The 24,064-nt window shown below is 41.3% G+C and overlaps 2 protein-coding genes across 4 annotated transcripts in view; one reads left to right on the top strand and one right to left on the bottom strand.

Annotated features, from left to right (window-relative positions):
• The first annotated feature begins 297 nt into the window (after window positions 1–297).
• On the top strand, window positions 298–1,605 carry LOC121397787 (serine/threonine-protein kinase N3-like). The gene is made up of 3 exons (XM_041575295.1): window positions 298–937; window positions 1,118–1,194; window positions 1,309–1,605. Exons 1-3 carry the CDS (start codon window positions 828–830, stop codon window positions 1,479–1,481), a joined length of 360 nt encoding a protein of 119 aa, XP_041431229.1. The 5' UTR covers window positions 298–827; the 3' UTR covers window positions 1,482–1,605.
• Window positions 1,606–13,329: 11,724 nt separating this feature from the next.
• The window catches only part of itih6.S (inter-alpha-trypsin inhibitor heavy chain family member 6 S homeolog), a 45,767-nt gene continuing 35,032 nt past the window's right edge, over window positions 13,330–24,064 (bottom strand). For all 3 annotated transcript variants that reach the window (XM_041574738.1, XM_041574740.1, XM_041574739.1), the window contains 7 exons: window positions 19,287–20,834; window positions 18,853–18,873; window positions 17,430–17,477; window positions 16,498–16,542; window positions 16,197–16,310; window positions 14,691–15,071; window positions 13,330–13,776 (listed from right to left, as the gene is read on the bottom strand). In XM_041574738.1, coding sequence (XP_041430672.1) covers window positions 13,535–13,776; window positions 14,691–15,071; window positions 16,197–16,310; window positions 16,498–16,542; window positions 17,430–17,477; window positions 18,853–18,873; window positions 19,287–20,834 — 2,399 coding nt within the window. In that variant the 3' untranslated portion in view covers window positions 13,330–13,534. The remainder of the gene's footprint in view (window positions 13,777–14,690; window positions 15,072–16,196; window positions 16,311–16,497; window positions 16,543–17,429; window positions 17,478–18,852; window positions 18,874–19,286; window positions 20,835–24,064) is intronic.

Genomic DNA, 24,064 nt, shown 5'->3' with positions numbered 1-24,064 from the left:
TAAGTGCCTTTTTGTGATATGTACTAGCTGGAGCCACGTCGTCTCGTCTCACTGTATATTCGTATACTGCTTAGATGACAATAAAGTTTACTTTGACTTTGACCTTGCAATGCCTATATAAGCCACTACCTGGTTGCTAGGAAAAGAGACCTTAGAAACAAGAGAACTACCAAAGTGAAAAATAAATAGTCTCTCTTTAGTTATAAATGCCAACTGTTATTTGATAGCTAGGGTCCCACTCACCCTAACAACTGTCAAAAGCAACTGTCGCTAGTATCAGCACTAGTGTGGATGTTATGTAAGAAAGGGCTGGAATAGAAACAAAAGTAGCAAAAGTCAGAAGAGAAAATGTCTAGCATTAAGAATTCTTGCTTATGGTGCAGAGACACATATCAGAGCAGAGCTGGTAATGGGAAGCAGGCACATTGGGTACATGTAGGGGGAAGCAAATTCTATGGGAACATTAAGATGATCTCTGTATTAATAGGACAGAGAAATATCAGTGCATGATGGGATCTGTAGTCTTATCACAAGCCAGCCCTGACATTATAAGTAATACAACTGTAACTACCTAATATTGACAGCATTTTCCCCTCTATAATATGTGTAAGGTACCCTTGGCTGTAGGAGTTGCTGTGTTACTCATTATATTTTTAGCTCCAGCTATTCTTCAAAATTCCCACATATATATTTGTGAGCCAGGGGTTTAGAGATACCAGAGCAGGAATTGGGTTTCGTTTCCACAGTTCCAGAGGTAAACCAGCAGCAAATAAGCGCTGGAACTGGTGTATGTGGTATACTGGTATTTTAAATACTAAGATTCCTATATGAATGTACCATTTAATGACCAAATGTACTTTCCTTATCCTTTCAGGTTCTATGCTGCATGTATAACCCTAGGTCTGGAGGCAATACACACCAAGAATGTTACACACAGGTAAGAGTTAATAAAGGGGGAGGAGGTACATTTAGCAGTGAGTACAACCTGGAGGTTTGTGGCTGTTGAGCAGCAGGACAGCTACAGGTTGAAACACACTCATAGGGGGAAGAATTCCTTCAGTTTGGTCAAAGCAGTTTTAATGCATCATTGGAATATCTCCCTTTTGTTTTAATGCAGAGATTTAAAACCAGGAAATCTCTTGATGGATGAAGGTGGGTATCTAAAGATTGCGGAGTTCGGAATGAGCAAAACAGGTAAGTGGTACCTTGTATCATTACCCAGCTCAAATGGAACTTATTGATGGCTAACTCTGACATTAATGTTTCATAAAAATCACATACAATTTGGCTTTTTTTTTTATTATTAAGACATCGGATATGGAGACCAAGCCAACACCATGGTTGGAAGTCCGGCTTATATGGCGCCAGAAATTGTAAAGGAGGAAGAGTACACAAGAGCTGTTGACTGGTGGGCTCTTGGCGTCATTGTTTATGAAATGCTCCTTGGGACGGTAGGCAAAAAATTGCCACTGGCCAGTTGAAGGGGGTTGGAAAATAGAATGAAATGTGTCTTCTGTTCTTTATCTAACCTTATAAACACTCTGTATACTAAACCTGGCTCCTCATAAATTCCCATTTCAGAGACCCTTCACTGGATATGACAGGGACTTTATCTATGACTCGATAGTGGAGGATGAACCACATTACCCCTTGACCCTGGATTCTGAAGCATTAAGCTTTATATCACAGGTAAGTAGTGCGGAACTTTCACTTTATTAGAATCAATTGTATAGCTCAGTGACCACTTTTTAAATCGCCTGCGTTTCTCCAACACTTTTGTACATGTAACTGCCTTTTTCTGTTCGTGTAGCTCTTGAACAAGAACCCAGAGGAGAGACTGGGTCCTTCCCCAGGAGATGCTGCAGATGTCGCAGAACATCCATTTTTTAATGTAAGTACTAAGAGATACAGTCCTTTCATATCCTCAGCTTCTAAAGATAGCCATAAGGTCTCATTTTCAAATTAACCTATAATAATGAGCATTTATTTGTGGTGCCTATTTTGCAGGGCATAGTCTAGGACGACATCATCGAGAAGAAAGTGACAGCTTCTTTTCGTACCCAGCCTAAATGGACCAGAGGATGCTAAATATTTTGAGGATGAATTCACCAACCAGCCAGCCAACCGGTCGGTGCCGAAAGGACCCCAAGCTGAAATTGGCAAGGGAGATCGATGAAGCCTTTCAGGACTTTGACTATGCAGCATTTTAAGCCCTGATGAACTGATAGGTAAGGAAAAGCCTGTATAGTAAGACAAGTACAAATCTTTTCATTATGAATGCAGGGACACTGATAAGAGCATAGCTGGTAATGGAAAGCAGGCACATTGGGTATATGCAAGCAGAAGGGGAATATTGAGATGATCCCTGAAATTTTGAGGATTGACTTTGATGTTAGACTTTTTGATGTTAGGCTGCAGACAGCTCCACCTATTTTGTTTTCAGATGATTTCAATTTTCCCAGAAGCACCTTCTCCTCCAGCCATCATATTTCCACCATTAGTGCCTTCACGTTATTTTATTGCAGCTTTACCAACAAAGTCTCTCCTTCTATCCAACGTAATTCCACCAGCGGCACCATAGCATCCATCTACTGTAATTCCACCAGCAGTGCAAACCCTTTGTATCCAATGCAGTTCCACCAGCAGTAACTTACAGTCACTTACCACAGTTCCACCAGCGGTACCTCCCCTGCCACTCACCAAAGTTCCACCAGCAGTGCCTCCTCTTTCCACCAAAATATGGCATCATAAACATAAGTACCATTGAGCCACTCGGTAGACCCTGCATTCCTTTTCACTCCATCCATCAGACAGTAGAAGCCGGGGTCTGTGGGCTGCCATGGATCCAATGGAATGGAAGAGAATGCAGCATTCACCTTGTGGGTAAATGTGCTGCTCAGGTATGTTTCCATATTCCCTTGTCCCCCCCCCCTCTTATTCCCTTGATTAAATATGGCGCATTGATCCTGGGAGCAAATCCTATTGCCATTAAGGAGTCAGGAAGGAATTTTTTCCTTTAGAGAAGCAGATTATCTCATAGCTTTTCAGAGGTTTTTTGCCTTCCTCAGGATCAAAAAGCATATTTTGTTTATTTTTATCAATAATAAATCTGTGTCATACACAAATTAACTGCCATGTCGCTGTGTGTGCGCGTCTTTATTCCAGGTATTGGTCTCATTTTGCAGGGGTAACATATAGAGTGGAAGGGACTGAGAGAATGGATTAGCAATAAAGAAACATTGAAAGGTTCAGTACCTGTAAGTGACACCAGTCCTCCTGTGGGTATGGCTACTCCACCAAGCATTCTCACACTAGCCTGGAGATTCTGTTTATAATGGTAATGCTTTGCATTCTTCCACCATTCCTCATCATGGTATGAAGGCTGAATGCTCAGTGCCCCTGCTGGTACATACATGCAAACCATGCAACTCAAACCAACGTTTAGTTTGACACTTGAATGTAACACAGTAAGAACAAAGTCTTACAAAAGAGACCTAAAAGCACAAGACAAAATGTTGACTGTATTTAAGGGCATAAGGATATTGTCTAAATTGCAAAATACCGCAGCAATATTCAGAATGAGGAATGGATCTAATTCTCCCTTTCATAATCTGGCTGATCAGGTACCATCCCCATAGGCATTTTAATGCACATGTGCAAACTGGCTTACCTTTCCTCACTCTCCAGACCTGAGACCAAATCAACAAAGGTTAAAATGCACAACACAATATTTATTGGGCAGACGAATAGATACCTGTACCTAAATCTGTCCCTGTCGGGTTACTATGCAGTCATTTCTCATGGGAAGACAGAAGATTGGCAGGTGAGCAGTAATGCACAGAATCCATCAACTTTATGGAACCCCTATACAGGGGTAAGGGAAAATACTTCAATCCTCTCCATGTCTGATAGGGGTTACATAGTTACATAGTTAAATTGGTTTGAAAAAAGACAAAGTCCATCAAGTTCAACCCCTCCAAATGAAAACCCAGCATCCATACACACACCCCTCCCTACTTTTAATTAAATTCTATATACCCATACCTATACTAACTATAGAGCTTAGTATCACAATAGCCTTTGATATTATATGTCTGTTCAAAAAATCATCCAAGCCATTCTTAAAGGCATTAACTGAATCAGCCATCACAACATCACCCGGCAGTGCATTCCACAACCTCACTGTCCTGACTGTGAAGAACCCCCTACGTTGCTTCAAATGAAACTTCTAGTCTAGTCTAAAGGGGTGGCTGGTACGGTGATCCACTTTATGGGTAAAAAGGTCCGCTGCTATTTGTCTATAATGTCCTCTAATGTACTTGTAAAGTGTAATCATGTCCCTACGCCTTTTTTCCAGAGAAAGCAACCCTCATAATTTAAGTCTTCCACCCCTCTAACCAGTTTAGTTGCACCTCTCTGCACTCTCTCCAGCTCATTTATATCCCTCTTAAGGACTGGAGTCCAAAACTGCACTGCATACTCCAGATAAGGCCTTACCAGGGACCTATAAAGAGTCATAATTATTGTTTGGGTTGCTCAGGTTTTTGGCAGGTGCCTATTTTACTGCCAGCCCCAATCCCATATCCTACCCTGGCATCTGCCAGAAGCTACAGATTGGCCTTCTTACTATGTCACATGGTCGGTTTGAAGGTCGTGGTTGGGAAGAATGGGTAGACTTTGGTGTTTGGGGGCAATAAGTGGGTGGTAAACTGCCCCTAGTACAGGCCCCAAAACCCATTTTTTTATATGTGATAGTTTTGATACAGACAGTCAAAAAATTGTCGAAAATATTCCCTTTGTCACATTCTGTAATAAGGCTCAGTGTATTCCATCTGTCCCTCTTTAAAGGAGAACTAAACCCTAAAAATGAATATGGCTAAAAATGCCATATTTTATATATTGCACCAGCCTAAAATTTTAGCTTGTTAATAGCAGCAATTATCCAGGACTTCAAAACTTGTCACACCATCTTGGAAAGTGTCTGCGACACTCACATGCTCAGTGGGCTCTGAGCAGCTGTTGGGAAGCTAAGCTTAGGGGTCGTCGCAAATTATCCAGCAGAAAATGCATGTACGGTATGTAATATAAGTTGATGCTACAGGGCTGATTTTTAAATTCTGATGCCGATTGCACTGGTTTCTGTGCTGCCATGTAGTAATTGTAGTTTGTATTACATATATAGTAATCTGTATTAATTACTAATCAGCTTTATATTGTGACATTTCTATTAATATGTGTACTGTATATTGTGAGTGGGCCCCTAAGCTTAGTAAGTGACAGCAGCACAGAGCATGTGGAGTGAATCAGCAGAAAAGAAGATGGGGAGCTACTGGGGCATCTTTACTGCTAAAGGACTGTGGTTGCCTTCGGCTGGTACAGAAGCACAAAACATAATTTCCAACATCTCTACCTACTTCTTCAGTATATGTGTACTGTATATTGTGAGTGGGCCCCTAAGCTTAGTAAGTGACAGCAGCACAGAGCATGTGCAGTGAATCAGCAGAAAAGAAGATGGGGAGCTACTGGGGGCATCTTTACTGCTAAAGGACTGTGGTTGCCTCCGGCTGGTCCAGAAGCACAAAACATAATGTCCAACATTTCTACCTACTTCTTCAGTTAAGCTTTAGTTCTCCTTTAAAGGCAGCAATATATCCATATTATGCACTGAATGTTGTACACATGTGTACAAATGCCCAAATGGCTCTATGTGTCATTCCCTTGGTCTCTAAATAACAGCTGCAGCCATTCCCATTAGTCCAAACATAAAACAGCCAATGCACCTATAAAGAACATTTTAGAGTAAGGCAGAAGGGAACAATAATTCCTAATAACGTCTGTTCTTCCCTTCATAATAGGCTGCAACCTTTCCCTTTAATTCCATTCAATAATAGCCTTCGCCCACCCCCCTTAGTTCCATATCACCAGAATGAACACACTTTATAACAGTTTGTAGCCTTCCCTTAATATTTGCTTTAAGCCACCTCCTTTGGGCCCACCATAAACACCACCATAACTGCGTGTAGCCGTTACCTTCATAACTGCATGTAGCCATCTCTTTTATATGCTTCAAAATAGCCTGCAGGGGACACAATGGTGCCAGAGATATCATAGGGCCCTCATCATTTCCTTTAGAAATAGAAATAAATTGCAATATAAAATGACCAATCGACAATTCTAAACATAGGAATTAAGAGGTAAGGGATAGAATAAATAAGGATAGGATCTTGCATTGGTACGAGATTTTATTATAGTCAATATGGAAATCCTAACCTCAATATCCCAGAAGTAAAAACAGAGAATGTAGGAACCCTTCCATCACACAGAGTGCAGCAGAAATACATCCCAATGTTCAAAATGCAGCAGTTCCCTAGATATACAAACTACAGGGCAGTGTTTCATGTTTCCAAGCAATAAGCCCATAGCAACCAGTATGACATATAGTGATAATCTTATTTGAGATTAAAAAAAACAAAACAAAATAGTACACCTGCCAGTGGAAAACAATGGATCGGAGGGGTCTCAAAAGTAGGTGTGGCCCCTATGATAAAACTATGCTTAAATACACAGATCAGCGGCCTACCATGCTGTCACCTGCACCAACTAACCCGACCCCATGCCCGCATGGGCGAGCACACTGCTGCTAGCACACATCTACTTGCTGCAGGGGCCCATACGTTTCCAGTCAAGGGAGCTGCTACAGAGGAAGTAAACCCTACGGTCTGAGCCCCAATTTTCCCTGGGTCCCTCTGCAACCGAAGGATCTCTTTCCTCTATAGTTACGCCACTGACACAGATATATCTCAATAAGTCTCTCCTATATCAACATCACTTCTATTCTAGTCCTGATTGTCATAGCCCTGCATTGCCCTGCTTTACAGACACGAGTTTTAAAGTTGTAATTTCCATAGTATAGAAAGATACAACAGAGCTGCAACGTCCGGGTGAAAAAGTAGGGTCCTGTGACTTTATGGGGAGTAACATACAGTGCATAAAACCAACCTTCTCCCCACGGAATAAATAGAGAGGAGCCCAGACTTGCATCTGGTGGGTGCCCTGGGTGCTATCGCCACATGTAGCCTTCCCCACTTACTACGCAATAATGCTCACTCACTCCCAGCCTCTCACACACTGACACAGCCACACGCCCAAAGAAGCACAAATTGCATCTCACCCACATGGAAGCAGCACCATTTTTAAAACAATCTCTTTCTCTCTCTCACACACAGCCTCATGTGACCAGGGTGGGGCTTAAGAAAGATACAAAGTAAAAAGTATGGGGGACTGGTGCTTGCACTGCAATGTTATCAGGAGATTGAGGAGAGAGGCAGCAGCTACTGAATTAAAATACCATTATGGAGACCTGGGACAGTTGTTCTTGCCCTGTTTGAGGGGAAACTACTGGGGAGGCATGTCTTCCCTACGTCAGAAGGCCTTGAACACTGTGACAGGAAGTTCCCTGAATGTGAGGGAGGGCCCTGGTGCCTTAAAAAACAAACAAAAAAACCCTACCCCACATAGACCTGTCCCTCCCTCCCCCCCAGGCAAATGCCCCTAACTCTTTACTTACCCCTCCGTGCAGATTCTGTCCAGCAGAGTTCACAGGCGCCATGTAATTCTTTTTGGTAATCTGCGGAATGAGACCGGCGGAGCGGCACATGCGCAGTTGGAGTTATTTTCTGTTCCGTGACAACTGCGCATGCGCTGAAACTCATTCCGAAGCGGCTGAAGATGGCGCCTGTGCACTCCGCTGGACAGAATCTGCACGGAGGGGTAAGTAAAGAGTTAAGGGCATCTGCCCAGGGTAGCAGCTAGGCTTGGGGGGAGGGGGTCTATGTAAGGTAGGGGTAGGGTTTTTTTTATTAAAGGTTTGTTTCTCCTTCAAGTCACTAGTTCCACCGCTGTGCATTTACCACTACAGATTTTCCGCTCTTTCCCCATCACTCTGATGCATTCCCCCCAATTTCTGGTGATCTCTGATGATTTATAACGATTAGCAGGCAAAAATCAAGTGCGCGCATGTGCAGAACATTTCAGTTACATCATTGGAGCAAAGTGCGCATGCGCAGAGTGGTTTTGGCGGCTTTACACATGTGAGTGACAAAACTTCTGCTGACATCACACCTGGTGACGTCACAAACCTTTGCAAAATATTTGGCAGTGCACATCTAGCCCCGTTTTGTTCCATACAAAAGTTGACAGCTCTGTATGTGAGTTCCAGAAAAAATAAGAAAAAAATATACATATATTCCAATTTGAAACAATATATATGTTGTCTTGTAGAACAGCGCCTAAAGCAAACGGAGAGAGCAAAAAAACAGGGGCATAATATGGTGTAGTATTTTCAATCAATTAAAACACCCTGTGATGAAAAAGTGTGAGAAAAAAAAAATTTTTTAAAAAAGTGAAAAAATTTTTTTTTTTTTTTTTAAAAAAGTGAAAAAATAAGAGATAAAAATAAGAAAAAATAGATAAAAAGTAAAAATAAAGAGTGGTCCAGGTAAATAGGTAAAAATGAGAAAGGGATTGAATTGAGTGTTTTCCCTTTAAAAAGATCTTCCTTTTCCACAATGTGTAGAAGCAAGGAAATGTAGTGCCTTTTAAATCCTTCACCGAAGTTTAGTAAAATTGCCTACTTACAAGACAGTGGCAGTTTTATCGCATGTAGTTTTGGTTTCTTGTGTTCTTCCCTCCTATCAGTCACCATTGGGCTCCCAAGTAAAAATATAGAGGGTACATAGTGCAATGACGTTTTATTAAAAAGAATTTAAAAACAATAAAAAGATTTACACTCACATTTGTTCGTAAGATTTTGTCACATATAAGCAAGTCCTTTTTTGGAGATATCACCAGTTGTAAAGCGAAGGAGGATATGTGCCGGCGTCTCTCTCCCTCGTGGTGCTCCGTGTCTTGCTGTGACGTCACTTCCGCCTGACGCGTTTCACCGACCAATCGTCTTCCTCAGAGGCATGAAGTGCTTCTACATGGGCGCCCTTAAGAGGCGCATCGTCCCTCATTATCCTCGATTGCTTCCTGGTGTGTTGCCCATGGGTCCCGTGTCTTTCCTGTGGTGCGCGTCCCATCGGTATCGCACTTCCGGTTTCCTGGTTTCTGGTTGCCACAGCAACCGCAAGTGTATTTGCAAGTCCAGCGTCTTTTACTGCTATGGATTTCTCACTCAGGGACATTTTAAAAGGATCTTATAACGGCCATAAACATTATATGCAGATTTTACATCTGGAATAACATGTACATACATAATAATAGCATTGAATCAGTGCAGGCTTTTTTATATATATATAACAGACTGGAATACTTCTTTTAATTAATAATATCAATCAAACTATTAAATAACTCAATATACATTAAATTCAAATTCTTTTCAAAGTGCTTTGTGCTGTATCTATAAATTGATATAATGATAATAAATATGTTTAAAACAATTAATTTGTGTCTTATTTTCACAATTTCTATGTGTACATTCATTTAATTACAGAAAATTTTTATACAAATTTCTATTTTACTCAGTTCGCCCAAATAATATTTCGCTTCATTTCTACTGTGTGATGTGGGTTTTTTTTACAAAAAGGCTCTTAAATTCATATCTATATTTAGTCCCCGTGGGTTTAGGGTCTGCATATTGTGAATCCACCTACTTTCCTCTTGTAAGGTTTTCCTAACTATATCTCCCCCCCTCCAATTATTTTTTATTTCAGCGATACCCCAAAATTTTAACCCCATTAAGGGCGCCCATGTAGAAGCACTTCATGCCTCTGAGGAAGCCGATTGGTCGGTGAAACGCGTCAGGCGGAAGTGACGTCACAGCAAGACACGGAGCACCACGAGGGAGAGAGACGCCGGCACATATCCTCCTTCGCTTTACAACTGGTGATATCTCCAAAAAAGGACTTGCTTATATGTGACAAAATCTTACGAACAAATGTGAGTGTAAATCTTTTTATTGTTTTTAAATTCTTTTTAATAAAACGTCATTGCACTATGTACCCTCTATATTTTTACTTGGGAGCCCAATGGTGACTGATAGGAGGGAAGAACACAAGAAACCAAAACTACATGCGATAAAACTGCCACTGTCTTGTAAGTAGGCAATTTTACTAAACTTCGGTGAAGGATTTAAAAGGCACTACATTTCCTTGCTTCTACACATTGTGGAAAAGGAAGATCTTTTTAAAGGGAAAACACTCAATTCAATCCCTTTCTCATTTTTACCTATTTACCTGGACCACTCTTTATTTTTACTTTTTATCTATTTTTTCTTAATTTTATCTCTTATTTTTTCACTTTTTTAAAAAAAAAAAAAAAAAAAATTTTTTTCACTTTTTTAAAAAAATTTTTTTTTCTCACACTTTTTCATCACAGGGTGTTTTAATTGATTGAAAATACTACACCATATTATGCCCCTGTTTTTTTGCTCTCTCCGTTTGCTTTAGGCGCTGTTCTACAAGACAACATATATATTGTTTCAAATTGGAATATATGTATATTTTTTTCTTATTTTTTCTGGAACTTTTTTACGCAGTTGAGAGACTGAAAGGGAACGGCAGGAGGGGGTTATTCTAAGGGATTAACTTTTTTATTTTTTATTGTATATAGCTCTGTATGTGACCAACACAATTGTCCATAATGCACCAGTACACAAGCTAATCGTGGCCAACATTTTAACCTTTATTTATAAATGGCGTCAATGAGCTCTGATTTAATTCTCTACAATTCATATATGAACCTCTTTGCCTAGTTCATGCCTCAGTTCAGCAGGGTCAAAATTGTATCTTTGGTGGTCCTAGAAAATGTCTCTGCTCCCTGCCAGAGTGAGTGCACATTTTCTACTTTGTTGGCTCTGGGACTTGGCTTGCGGTGGTCAAAACCTCCCATGCACTCCCAGTATTGTATGTGCAGCAGTTAGGGAGCAAATGCCACCCCTAAAATTTTGCCGCCCTAGGCCCAGGTCTTTGTGGCCTTTCCACAAATCTGGGCTGCGGTTCAGGCTGTAGTCCCGACTCTTAATTCAGGGAGCACTTATAAAGCAAAAAAAAAGAAGGGTGCCATACCGTCACTCACAGCAAAGTTTGAAGCAGCTGGGGAGGGGGATCTAAGTCTCCTTGTACACCTTCTCTGTGGTGGGCTTGATGAAATCCATGTTCAGTTTTACCCCAAGAGTGGGAAGTCTTCTTTTGAACTGAAATCTGAGTCTAATGCCTTACTTAATATCTGAGGCTAATGCCTTAGCTTGTTTTTCCATATTCTCCAGAAAAGAAGTCACTCCAGACCTTTTCGCAAAATTCCCAGTCTACTTGCTGCTACAGTGTATGTTAAAGTCACCCCAGATGCGCAGTCACCATGGTTACCAGCCACAATTCACCTATATCAGAAGTAGGGATGCACAGAATCCAGGATTTGGCCTTTTTCAGCAGGATTCGGATTGGCCAGTCCTTCTGACTGGCTGAACCGTATCCAAAACCTAATTTGCATATGCAAATTAGGGATGGGGAGGGAAATTGCGTGACTTTTTGGCACAAAACAAGGAAGTACAACATGCTTTCCCCTTCCTATCCATAATTTGCATATGCAAATTAGCATTCGGATTCGGTTCGGCCAAATCTTTCACAAAGATAGTGGATTCGGTGCATCGCTAATCAGAAGATCAAATCACAATTCCAGAGCCAATAAAAAGTGAAGTCTTTATTTATGTCACAAGAAAGGGCCTTCATCTTAGGCCTATGATTAGGAAGGATGCTCCTGAAACTGCTTGAGCCATACCATTTCTCTACACCTGCCCTCTGGTGTAGAAAATACAACCCAAGCTAGAAGCACATTATATGTATTAGGGATGCACCTAGCCCTTTCATTCAGTATTCAGCTGAATCCCTAAATCCTACTTCATGGATTTACTGCAGGAAATGGCCTACGCATGTCCAGAAAAAGCTGATGCGCTTGCAAAGTATTTGGTGCATCAATAATATGTACTGTTACAGACTTTTGAGTTACTACAGGTATAGGATCTATTATGCAGAATGCTTGGGACCTGGAATTTTCTGGATAACGGATCTTTCCATAATTTGACTCTACATACCTTGTCTACTAAAATCATTTAAACATTGAGGGGGTTATTTACTAAAATCCACATTTTTAATAAAAGAAAATCGGATCAAATTAGAATCCACGATTTACCCTTATTTATCATTAATAAACTATGAAAAAAATTATGTCTTTTTTGGATTGTCGCACGAAACTACGACTTTTTCGGATTGTCACGCGGAAAAATCCGGATCTTTTGGACTTGACACCCGAAAAGTAAAAAATGTTCGGATTATCGTACAAAACCCAGCACAGACAATAATACAGTCAAATTGCAAATCAGACCTCTGCCATTGACTTCTACAGGACCTCGAAAGGTTGAAGATTAAGTATTTTCGGATTCAGACTTTTTACAGCCTCGGGGTATATAAATCTTGAAAAGTTTGAGGTTTTTTTCCACTAAAATTTTTTATAGTAAAATGTTTTTACCATTTGGACTTTATCAAATAAACCCAATAGGCTGGTTCTGCTTCCAATAAGGATTAATTATATCTTATTCTGGATCAAGTACAAGTTACTATTTTATTATTACAGAGAAAAAGGAAATTAATTTAAAAAATTTGGATTATTTGGATGAAATAGAGTCTATGGGAGAAGGCCTTTCCGAAATTGGGAGCTTTCTGGATAACAGGTTTCCGGATAGTGGTTGCACTACCTGTACCAATGCCCTTACAAATGTACAAGGCTTTCTGCTGTTGCCACCTAGAAATACTAAGGTGCATCTGGTCCTTTCATGCTAGCAGTTTATTTACCAGCCTAGTGCCAATAGCTGCTCAGAAAATATGGTTGGTAACAGAAAGATTAATTTTTCTGTTCCTAAATTTCCCCAAGCCAATTTGCGCAGGGGTCTTTAGTCTTTTTGGAGTTCAGACCCTTTTTGTGATTAAAAAAGGCCGGTGGCATAACTACAGTATATATTACTGGGCCCCACAGCAATTATTTTTCAGAGCCCCAAAATGTCTAAAGGTTGACCTGTTTTACCAATATATATATAATTTTTATATGAATTAGGGCCTCATGTGGCCCCTATACTTCCTGGGCCCCCTTGCAGCAGCTTCCTCTGTAGTTACGACCCTGACAAGGCCCCATACATTGCTCAATACAAAATTACATATATGTGAACATAGTTTATACAAACTAAAAGTTAACTACCCCTTTAAGACTAGAGCAGCCTTCAAACAAGAGAACTGACACAAAGGGACAGAAGACAGAAAATGACATTACATAAGGCTATGCTTAAAAGAAAATAGTATTATTTTTATTTTAAACATGATAAATTCCCTTTAATTAATTTAAACTGGCTCTTCTGTTATAATGTTATTAGTTTATGTTATACTCCCCCCCCAACTCTCAACAGCAGCAGTTCTGCATACATTTCCTCAATAGATGGCACCAAAGCTTGCTCTCCCATCCACAGTTTTTAAACCCTGTACACGTCATGTCACATCTCCTGAAGATCTGATACTATGTAGGAGAGGTACTTTCCATCCAGGATCTCTTCTATGTCTCCGTGCTTCACCAGCCAGCACTTGGCCTCATGTACTTGGGCGGTAGAATCCTTCACAGTTCTTTCAACCAGTGTAGCGGGCGCTGTTTGGCTATTTCTCATCACAGTTCCTGATAGGGTCAAATCATAGTCTAGCTTTTTATTGATTACTTCCATATGGCAATTCTGAAACTGTCCTGAAAAAAAAAAAAGAGTATCACAAATGTAAGTATATAGAATACTGCTAATTTGTGAATTTCAAATATACTCTAGCTTGTGACGCTGATACGCCTCAATTAATATTGTATCCAACCGATATGGTATTTGACCCAATACAATACAATAGGTCATACACATGCATGGCCACCTTTCTAGTGTTCCATTAGTTGGGCAGACTGGTCTAACAATCAGAACACAAAGAAAGAAAGGAAAGAAGGAGATGTGGTTCCTCGACACTTCCATTCCTCTGACCAACAAAAAGTTTTCCATCAGGGACAATAGATAGGATTTTTAGTTTGGGGCAGGCCATACATGATCATAATCAGCCAAAATGCTCAACCAATTCTGAGAATGAATGGCCACTTTTAGAGATTAGATTGCACACAATACAGTGCAAAGAAACTCCAAGCATCACTAATGTTGAGCTTTCCTACTGATAAGGTGGCCATAGACGCACCGATAATAACGTACAAAACAAATTTTCGTATAATATTCGGTGGGTGTATTGTGGAAGACGAGCCACCCGATATCGACAGAAGACTTAGATATCAGTCGGCTCGTCAATCGGGCTGGCCACAAAATTACTAAACATCGGCCATTGTTATTGCTGAATCACCAGATACAGGTAGAATTCTATTGTTTCTACCTGTATATCTGATGATTCAGCTCTACACTTGTGTGTTGAAATGAACGATCTTTCCTGGAAAGATCTTTTTCAAGGAAAGATCGTAATTGTAACGTTTATGGCCACCTTAAGATTTGTTCAAGCTGGCCTAAAACACATTGTGACTTCATTAAATTACACAGGTTTTCCCCAAAGCCGGGAAACTCAAGCAATCTTAAATAGGCCTCTAAATGTGATATCATTTATTGTTTTAAATTATTTACTGACCTAAAAGACCACCAGAGCTTGAGGATAAACCGTCTGCCTTGACGATGTAGAAGCCCAGATGATCCAGCTGAAGATATGATGGATGCTGATAATGATGGAAAATAATCAGTAGCTCCACATTACGCCCAATCCATATGGTGACATTGGTTGAAGGAACTACTCTGACAGACAGGCTGGGCTTCTGGAAAAACACAGGGTGGTTGACAGCAAACGTTTGGTGTTTTTCTCCAGTAAGGGTCAAGTTCTGAAGTGAAATGCTGATGGCATATTTGGAACGCGGCCGGTTGATAACAACAGTGATCACGTCAAGGTAGGTACGCAACCTGCTCTCAAAGCCAACTTTTAGTGGGGCCTTCATCAAATGTCCATTCACTGTGATACCTGCATATAAATATATAGTTTATAGTATAATGTTCATCTAAAAACTCTTTTCAGCTCCACTCCTTTGTGGAGTTCAGGTGTTTCATCCCTTCTTCTTAACAACGGTTGAGCTATTCCAATCATATGAACCAAATGTGCTATGGCTGCTATGAGTGTGTACCAGTGCTAGTAGGTTTACTTGTGAATTTTTGACACCACTATCTAGTCACAGCACAGCACTGCTAATAGATGGCTCATCAATGTGGAGAGATGACTAAAACTCATCCAGTAATAAGAGAAAAAGAGCAGTAGCAGAAGATGGGTTTAAACAGGGGTTCTGGTTGTGCAGAGGAGTTGCAGCTGGAACCATGGTGGGATGACGGTGTATGGCAGGAGGAGCCAGTGGGTCCTTAAACCCATTATGTACCAAGGGGCTCTCTAGCTGTGTATCTGGTTCTTATCAATGCATTTTTTCTTAGGAAATGAAGATAATCTGAAACAATTCCTGGCGTTGTGCCAGAGCATATTATATACAAATGTATTTATTACAATGCAAGCCCTCCGCAAACTGTATGTATTTTTCTATATTATAAAATTGTACCATGATGCATATTGTATCGATGCTATATAAATTACATGTATACATAAAAAATTCACATACAAAACCTGGTTTATAATTATGAAGGCAAACAATGGTGGTGAAAAGTGGTGTAAAATGAATGGTGTTGTAATTGTAGCCCTTACACATTAAATAACACCTTGTACAGGAATGGGACCTGTTCTCCAGAATGCTTGGGACCTGAGGTTTTCTGGATAAGGGGTCTTATTTGGACCACCATACCTTAAGTCTACTAGAAATCATTTAAACATGAAATAAAACCAATAGGATTGTTTTCCTTTGACTGATTCCATACCTGTATTACAATGATGGATATGAACCATCACAAACAGCTAATGTGTATTCTGTTTAATCCCAGGCTAACAACTAAAATCCCATATAAGACGTTGAGGGCAATGATATCACTTCTAGCAGTAAAGAGTATACATGTATATATGGAGTATTCTGGCCTTGAAAAAAATGTACAGTATGTAGCTACAAGATTATACTTGTTTGTCAACCACTGAAGGAGAAAGGTTTCTTTTTACCTGCAACAGGATCAGAGAGCAGCCTCAATATATCCCCCGGTCGTCCATCTAATGTAAAGCATAGCCTCTCTTGGGATTCTGGAAAATTCACTATGAAATGGGGGTCTCCGTCCACTGGCATAAAAAGAAAACAAAGTTAGTAAAGGCTCTTGGTGATTAAACAAGATATCCTAACGTTAAGTATATGGATGAATGCAATATATATATATATATATATATATATATATATATATATATATATATATAGATATATAGATATATAGATATACAGGTATATATATATATATATAAAGTAACTCACCTGAAGACATGAAGGTCTGAAGCCCAGGAGCACCTAACAAGTTTGCTTAAGGAGAAGGGAAACAACACAATATGGTTGACGTATACACAATACGCACAGTAAGGCTAATTTACAATTGCAATTTGTGGCTGCTAGGGGACTCTCAAATTAACACAGAAAACAGTAATTCCAGTGAAAAAAGACATGTGCAAAGAGCAATGATTACCTCAGTATATCTGTAACCTTGTTATGAGCTAATGGGTCTGCCCTAAAGGTCAGTTAGGGTGAGAATTGGGTGAGTGCTTATTGGTGCTTTGGGTACCTCTGGAACTATAGCAGGGTGAGTGCTACCCCAATGTTTTTATACATCTGTAACCTTGTTATGAGTTAAGATTGGCCTAACCTGAAGGCCAGTTAGGGAGGGATTTGGGGTGAGTGCTTATTTGTGCCCTGGGTACCCCTGGATTATAGCAGGGTGAATGCTGCCCTAATGTTTCTATATATCTTTAACTTTGTTATGAGCTAAGGGGGCCCAGCCTGAAGGCCAGTTAGGGTGAGATTTGGGGTGAGTGCTTATTTGTGCCCTGGGTACCCCTGGAACTATAACAGGGTGATTGTTACCCCAATGTTTCTATATATGTGTAACATTGTTATGAGCTAAGGAGGTCACCAGTTAGGGTGAGATTTGTGGTGAGTGCTTATTCTTGCCCTGGTACTATAATAGGGTAACTGTAACATCAGGGTTTCTATATATCTGTAACCTTGTTTATTATCTGTCCAAGATGCTTCTGGGACAACAGCAGGGTCAGTGTTATAATTCTGTCTAACGCAGGCCAAGATCACTGTACGGCACTAGCCATTTAGGAACTAGTTTGTCTTTAACCTCATTTGCTATATAACCACGTGACAGAATGCCATTGTAGTGGCATATACATAGTAGGCCTAATACTCACCACCACCAAAGATGAATTCTGTATCTTCAGGGAATTCAGAATAGAAATCTGCAAAATAATCAAATATGCAATGGGTCAGATCTACTTGTTTGTATTTAAAGGGTCACAAGTTTGTCAAATAAATCACGGACAGCTTACAGCTTCTAGTCTCCTTAAAGATTTAGAGATAAAAATAGCTAAACAGAAACCTTTGTTGGCATGCCAGTATCTGCACAGCCAAGAAGGCTTGCCCACAGTGCCCATACCCAACAGATGATTACATTACCTTATTGTCCATGCAGCAGCCTGCACAGCCTTACAGTATATTGTTCCTGCAGTAAAAAACCCAAATATATCCAGTGTCCTCAGTGTCGGAATGGGACACCAGGGGTCCACCCAAAAACCTGAGACTAGGGGCCCACCAAAGAACAATAGACCAGAGGCCCACTCTCTGTACTATTATTCTTCTTCTCCTCACTCTATTCTCCTAGTCTCTATTTTTACATGCTATAATCTATTATTCCATTTATTTAGCCTCTTTGTTCTCAAAGAAATAGGAAATGGCCATGAAATAGGCTAAATATTTAGCAGCACAAGGGCCCACTCACACCTGGGCCCACCAGGAGTTTTCCTGGTATCCCGGCGGGCCAGTCCGACACTGAGTGTCCTGCAGCACACTGAACAGCTCCATGTACCGATGCTCCCCAACATATCTGAAATAAACTTTGTTGCAAACTAGCAGTGGGCAGGTGGGGAGTGAACAGGAATAGAGGTTGCTGTCTGGAGAGTCTGTGCACCCCCTGGGCCCCTATTAAGTTGTTATGTGGGGGTGCCACATTATACCACTACTGTAACTAACAGTGTTAGGTGTGGTTTAGGCAGAAAATTCTCAGATGGGGAAATTTAACCTTAATTTTTCTATCTTGTGAAAATAGATACTTAAAAAAAACAAAACACATATGGGGCCATTTACTTTTACTCCAGATGCAAGTGCAAGATCACTAAGGGGTGCAAAAATTTCATTCCTTATTACCCTTTCATCGTCATCTAGATTGTAAATCTGGCACTAAAATCAAAGTGCAGTGGGCACAAGGCAGTCCTGCAAATGTAGCATCCCCTGCCCTCCCATGAATACAACACTGCGCTGTACTTTTGGAGAGCAGAGACCTCTTCAATTCGGGTACAAGGTGCATAAAACAAATAATAATGAATATTATTGTTGCATTATTGGTGGTTAGATTCCATATCCATACTAACATTATATAAGTTATATGCCAAACTGGAGAATTATAGGGCAAAACAGATTGTGAAATAAGAATTTCAGCAAATAAAATATCTATTGCAAAACGTCTTGGAAAAGCACCTTCTACATCCACTTAAAAATCCATTACAAAAGTGACAGTTGTAATATACAAAGAAGAAGAGCAAAAGAAAGCGGACATACCTTCAGAAATATCAATGATTTCTGCAGAGTCACAAAAAACAAGAAAAGACAGGTGTTAATGCTGAAAATGGTCATGAGAAACTGTGACATAAGGTGGCCATACATGCAGAGATCTGCTTGTTTGGTGAGGTCACCAAACAAGCGTATCTCTCCCCAATATACCTACCTTGAGGTGGGCGATATTGGGCGGATCCGATCGTGGGCCGAAAATACAGGCAGTCAGATTTAGGACTACATCGACAAACGCATGTGGTCCTAGATCCAATGGAATTTTAAACCTGCATGATCAACATCAATCCGATTTTCAGTCAGATATTGATCAGGGAAGCCCACCGAAGGGCCACATACACTGCCTCATAAGTTGCCAATTTAGCCTGTCGGCAGTTTATATCGGCCCATGCATGGCCACCTTTACTGTGTGGTACAGAACCTACCTGCCATATCTGCCTCTTTTAAAAAGCTGTAAACTGGAGGTGGGTTAAGAGATTCCACATACATTTGATTTGCGAATGCTTCATGATGCAATTCAGTGCTGTCAGGAAGGACAAGGAACCTCAATAAGGTGGGGTCCACAGGAAATGTTGTTGGCAATTGCGGAGTTGTGGTTGCTTGTGCCCCCCAACCACGCTCTGTTGAAGACAAGCTAGTGCCAGCTGTCAATGTAGCTGACAATAACTCTGATGAAGCTTCAGTTGTTGGCACATTAGTAGAGATGGGGGCACCTGCTGATAATACAATAGGAGCTTTCTCTGTCATAGTTCTAACAGTCCCTTCAGGAACATTTGTGTGTGGTTGCTGAGTGGCTGTGTGTGAGAGCATGCTGTGTCGGGAATCTGGGGAGGTGGTAAGGATTGCATTTGTAGCTAATGCCACGGTTGTCTGTTTATGAAAGGTATGATTAGTTGTTACTAAACTAGGTGTTACACTTGAGTGTCCTTTGGCTCCAGTAACTTGAACAGTTGTTGTAACTCTGGGAGAAGACTGTGTAGAGATGCTTGTTGTGCTGGTTGCTGCTACTGTTTCTGTTGTTGTTGTCTTTGTTGATTTGATACCTCTGATGGTAGTCTTTGCTATCCAAGAGGCAGAAGTAATTTTGGTCTTCAGAGAAGTTGTTTTTGTGGCTGTGGTGGCACTTATCATAAAGGGAGAAGTTACCGGGGCAGAAGTGGTTGTCACTGAAGGTGCTGCAGCTTGTGTAGTCTTCCTATCTTCTTCATCTTCTGGTTTGACTATAATCAAGGAAGTAACAGGTGTCACAAAGTTGTACTTAAGAGAGAGGTTGGTCGCCTTCTCAGTGAGAAGCCTTCGTGCTACAGTGTCATTTGCTTTGATCCTAGCCTCTAGTAAATCTTTAATAGTGAAAAAGGCCCAAAGCCGTTGGACAAACCATTGGATCTGTTCTACGTTGCTAGAGCACCCAAAGTTGGCCTTCGTGCTATTGCTTTCCATGGAGATGTCATTTTCCAAACTCAGTTTCTGTTTCTGGTCATGAGCAGTCAATCGAACTTTAAGGTCTTTAGTTCCAGACTTCAGCTTCCCAGCCACTACAAGTTCTGAACCCTCAAAGTAGTTGGGGAAGAGTGTCTGCGTCACGTTCTGTGCACTCTCTTCAAGATAGTTCAACTCAATGTCAAACAGAAGTGGGCTGGCAATCTCATCATAAAAGCCCTTTAGCTGCAACGTGGCATCAGAATATTCATAAATGCGTCTTGCTATGCCACGGTTTTCCAGAGACAACCTCCTCATGAGGTTGTAGTCTGCATCTTCACCAAATGCCAGACAAAAGAGAGAAATGTTGCCTGCCATGGCCTTTTGGGCATTGCTAAGGATGCGGCTGGAGGCCAAGACACCCGAGGTTGCTTCTCCATCTGTAAGGAAAATGACGAGAGGGATCTTCTTTGTGCTTGTTCCTTTCTCTGGTTTCTGAGATGTTTGGTTGAAGATGGACGCGGCAGCCAGAAGCGCAGCATTAATATCAGTCCCTAAAAATAATTTGTCAAGATTGGTTAAATGGAAAACATTTCAGAGCACAGATATTCAGGGATAGATGTAAATTGTTAATATCACTATTTGTCTTTTTATCCGGACCATCTCCTTATTAATTTTCCAGTCTGCAATTTAAATAATTTTCTAGTTGTTAGGGCAAGCTGTCTCAAAAGGCACAAAGTTTCAGTCCTGCATCCCTTTTTCTTTTCTCTAACATGTTAAGAGTCATTTACTTAACCCCAAGGCACAAGTGCAAGGAAACTAGGGTGTGCAACAGTACGCTTCAAAGTGTTCATGTAGGGAGCACCTCCTGTTGCTCTGGCTCTACAATTTGACCTGCATGTTTCTGCTAACTGCACCTGACCTGCTTACTTGCTGCTTGGATCTGAACCCGCAATTTGTCCTGCATGTTTCTGCTACCCGCACCCAACCCGCTTACTTGCTTCCTGGACCCAAACCAGCAATTTGACCTGCATGTTCCTGCTACCCGCACCCGATTTGCTTACTTGCTTCCTGGACCCAAACCCGCAATTTGACCTGCATGTAGTGGCTTCTGACTGTAAGATGTGCTGATGATTGATGTGCACGGCCGCACGCTCATCCAGAGACTTCGGTCGGGAACAAAATGTTACTGCCTTCCCACCCAGCACGCTTGATAGAGTGATGACAAATAAATTCAGTGACACGTGACCAGAAGCGTCCCTAGAGGGGGGCGGGCCCTGGTGCGTGACGCACAGCCGGGTCCCGCCCCCTCCGAACGGCCGCATTTGTCAGCAGCGCGCGGTCTGCCGGGGGCCCTGGCCCGCTCGCACCCCGTGCTCTCCTGGTAGTTCCGCCACTGCACGTGACCTCAGATCTCGCGACATTTAAGTAACAGCTGGCACTGCAGCATAAGAAGCCAGCCAGGGCATAAACAGGCAGAAAATTTTAAATTTAAATATAAATTTTTTGGTGTGCTAGTGTGCTTACAGCAAGTTTGTCACAACCTGCTTTACTTTGCAGTTTTCCCTCCGTTTGAGGGGGTGGGGTTTGATTAGTTGCACCTGAACAGACTGTATAAATAGAACCCCTGGGACTCCAGTGAGTCTGTTTGAATCAGGCTGCTGACAGGTTTAAAGCAACTTAAAGCAAACAAATCATCTGAAAAGGATAAGTATTTCTTAACTGCTTTTTTATATTAAGGTTTATATTTAACTACTGTGGTTTAATTTTTTTTAAAAGGTTTTTTTTTTTTTTTTTTCTGTCTTGGGTGCTAAACAGCAAAGTTTGGTGTGCTAGTGTGCTTACAGCAAGTTTGTCACAACCTGCTTTACTTTGCAGTTTTCCCTCCGTTTGAGGGGGTGGGGTTTGATTAGTTGCACCTGAACAGACTGTATAAATAGAACCCCTGGGACTCCAGTGGAGCTTGCTCTAGTGTTAGCTTCTCTTAAGTGTTTGCTCGTTAAGTGGGGGATCTGTAAGTGGAGTTACAAACACCGGAGTTAAGTGGGGGATCTGTAAGTGGAGTTACAAACACCGGAGTTAAGTGGGGGATCTGTAAGTGGAGTTACAAACACCGGAGTTGAAAACTAAAGGAGGTTCAAACTACTGTAGGTCAAAAGTTTGTTCTAAACCCTCATTTTTTTCTATATATTTATTTATATTTTTTCCTGTTTTGATCTGTAACTGGGATAATGAGTGCTAGCAAGATTGAAGGTCTGACTCAGTGCACAGTCTGTCATATGTATGCAGATTTGGAACAAGAGATCCAAAATGCTTACCTCTGTGGTGGATGTGAGCAAATTGCCACTTTGGAGGCTCAAGTTAGAGCACTAGAGCAACAAATTGCAACACTGCGGTCGATTGACAATCTTGAAAGGAGTCTTTTGCTCACTGAGCAGGACCTAGCGGGGTCAGATAGTTTGGGGGGAACAGCACAGCAGCAGGATGTTGAGGCAGCTAGCTGGGTGACAGTTAGAAAATCTAAGGTGGGCAAAAGGAAAATGGAGGCTGATCCGGAGATTATACATCGCAACAAATTTGCCAGATTGTGTGAAGATGATGGGAGTATGAACTCTGGATTGGCAATTCTAGATGGGGCTGATCTCTCTAACAGCCGGGAGACCAGTTTCTCTAGTAGTGGTGGGGGGGAGAGTAGAGTCAGGCCTAAGCAGATTGTGGTTGTAGGGGACTCAATTATTAGGAAAGTGGATAGGGTAATTTGTCGTCCGGATCGCTACAACCGAACAGTTTGCTGTCTACCTGGTGCCAGGGTTCGGCATGTGGTTGATCGGATAGACAAATTATTGGGTGGGGCTGGGCACGACCCTGCTGTCTTAGTGCATATCGGTACTAATGACAAAATAAATGGTAGATGGAAGACCTTAAAGAATGATTTCAGGGATCTAGGCTCTAAGATCAAGGAAAGGTCTTCCAATGTAATCTTTTCTGAAATTTTGCCTGTGCCACGTGCAAGTTTAGGAAAACAGCGGGAGATTAGGGAGCTTAATGCGTGGCTCAAGTCTTGGTGCAGGAAGGAAGGGTTTGGGTTCCTAGAGCACTGGGCTGACTTTTCGTTGGGGTACAACCTATATAGCCGTGACGGTTTGCACCTCAATGGAAGGGGGTCCGCGGTGCTAGGGGAAAGAATGGCTAAGAGGTTGGAGGAGTGTTTAAACTAGGCAAGAGGGGGGTGGGTGAGATAAAGGATTATGGGGAAGCTAGTGTAGACGGGGTAGTGGGGTTAGTAAGGGGTCATGGGGGAGGAGTGAGGGGGGCATACAGTTTACCAGCTAAGGAGGTCCCTCTGTTACAAGGAAAACAGAATAATACTAACTTAACGTATAATTCTTCACTAAGTAATGCACATTTCAAAAGTAAAAGTAGTAACCTCCGCTGTATGCTGGCAAATGCACGGAGTTTGTCAGGTAAAATGGGAGACCTAGAATTAATTGCATGCTCTAAAAATTATGATATAATTGGTATCACTGAGACCTGGTGGGATGAAACATGTGACTGGATTGTGAATTTAAATGGTTACACCCTTTTTAGGAGGGACAGAGGGATTAAAAAGGGTGGAGGAGTGGGTTTGTATGTAAAGCCTGAATTAAAGCCATGCGCTAAAGAAATAAAAATAGCTGGCACTGGTGAGGGTGTAGAATCACTCTGGGTAGAGATTTCGACTGGGCAAAAGGTATCAAAAAGAATTATCATTGGTGTATGCTATAAACCACCTCGTATAAGTGTC

This window comes from Xenopus laevis, chromosome 8S (assembly GCF_017654675.1).
Source record: "Xenopus laevis strain J_2021 chromosome 8S, Xenopus_laevis_v10.1, whole genome shotgun sequence".
Classification (NCBI taxonomy): Eukaryota; Metazoa; Chordata; class Amphibia; order Anura; family Pipidae; genus Xenopus; species Xenopus laevis.
This window is presented reverse-complemented; position numbering and strand designations above follow the sequence as displayed.

Excerpts from the sequence above, each read along its gene's own strand:
- LOC121397787 (XM_041575295.1), top strand. The coding sequence starts at position 828 with ATGAATGTACCATTTAATGACCAAATGTACTTTCCTTATCCTTTCAGG. Across the intron at positions 938-1,117 it reads ACCAAGAATGTTACACACAG|AGATTTAAAACCAGGAAATC; the intron begins GTAAGAGTTAAT and ends GTTTTAATGCAG. Across the intron at positions 1,195-1,308 it reads GTTCGGAATGAGCAAAACAG|ACATCGGATATGGAGACCAA; the intron begins GTAAGTGGTACC and ends TTTATTATTAAG.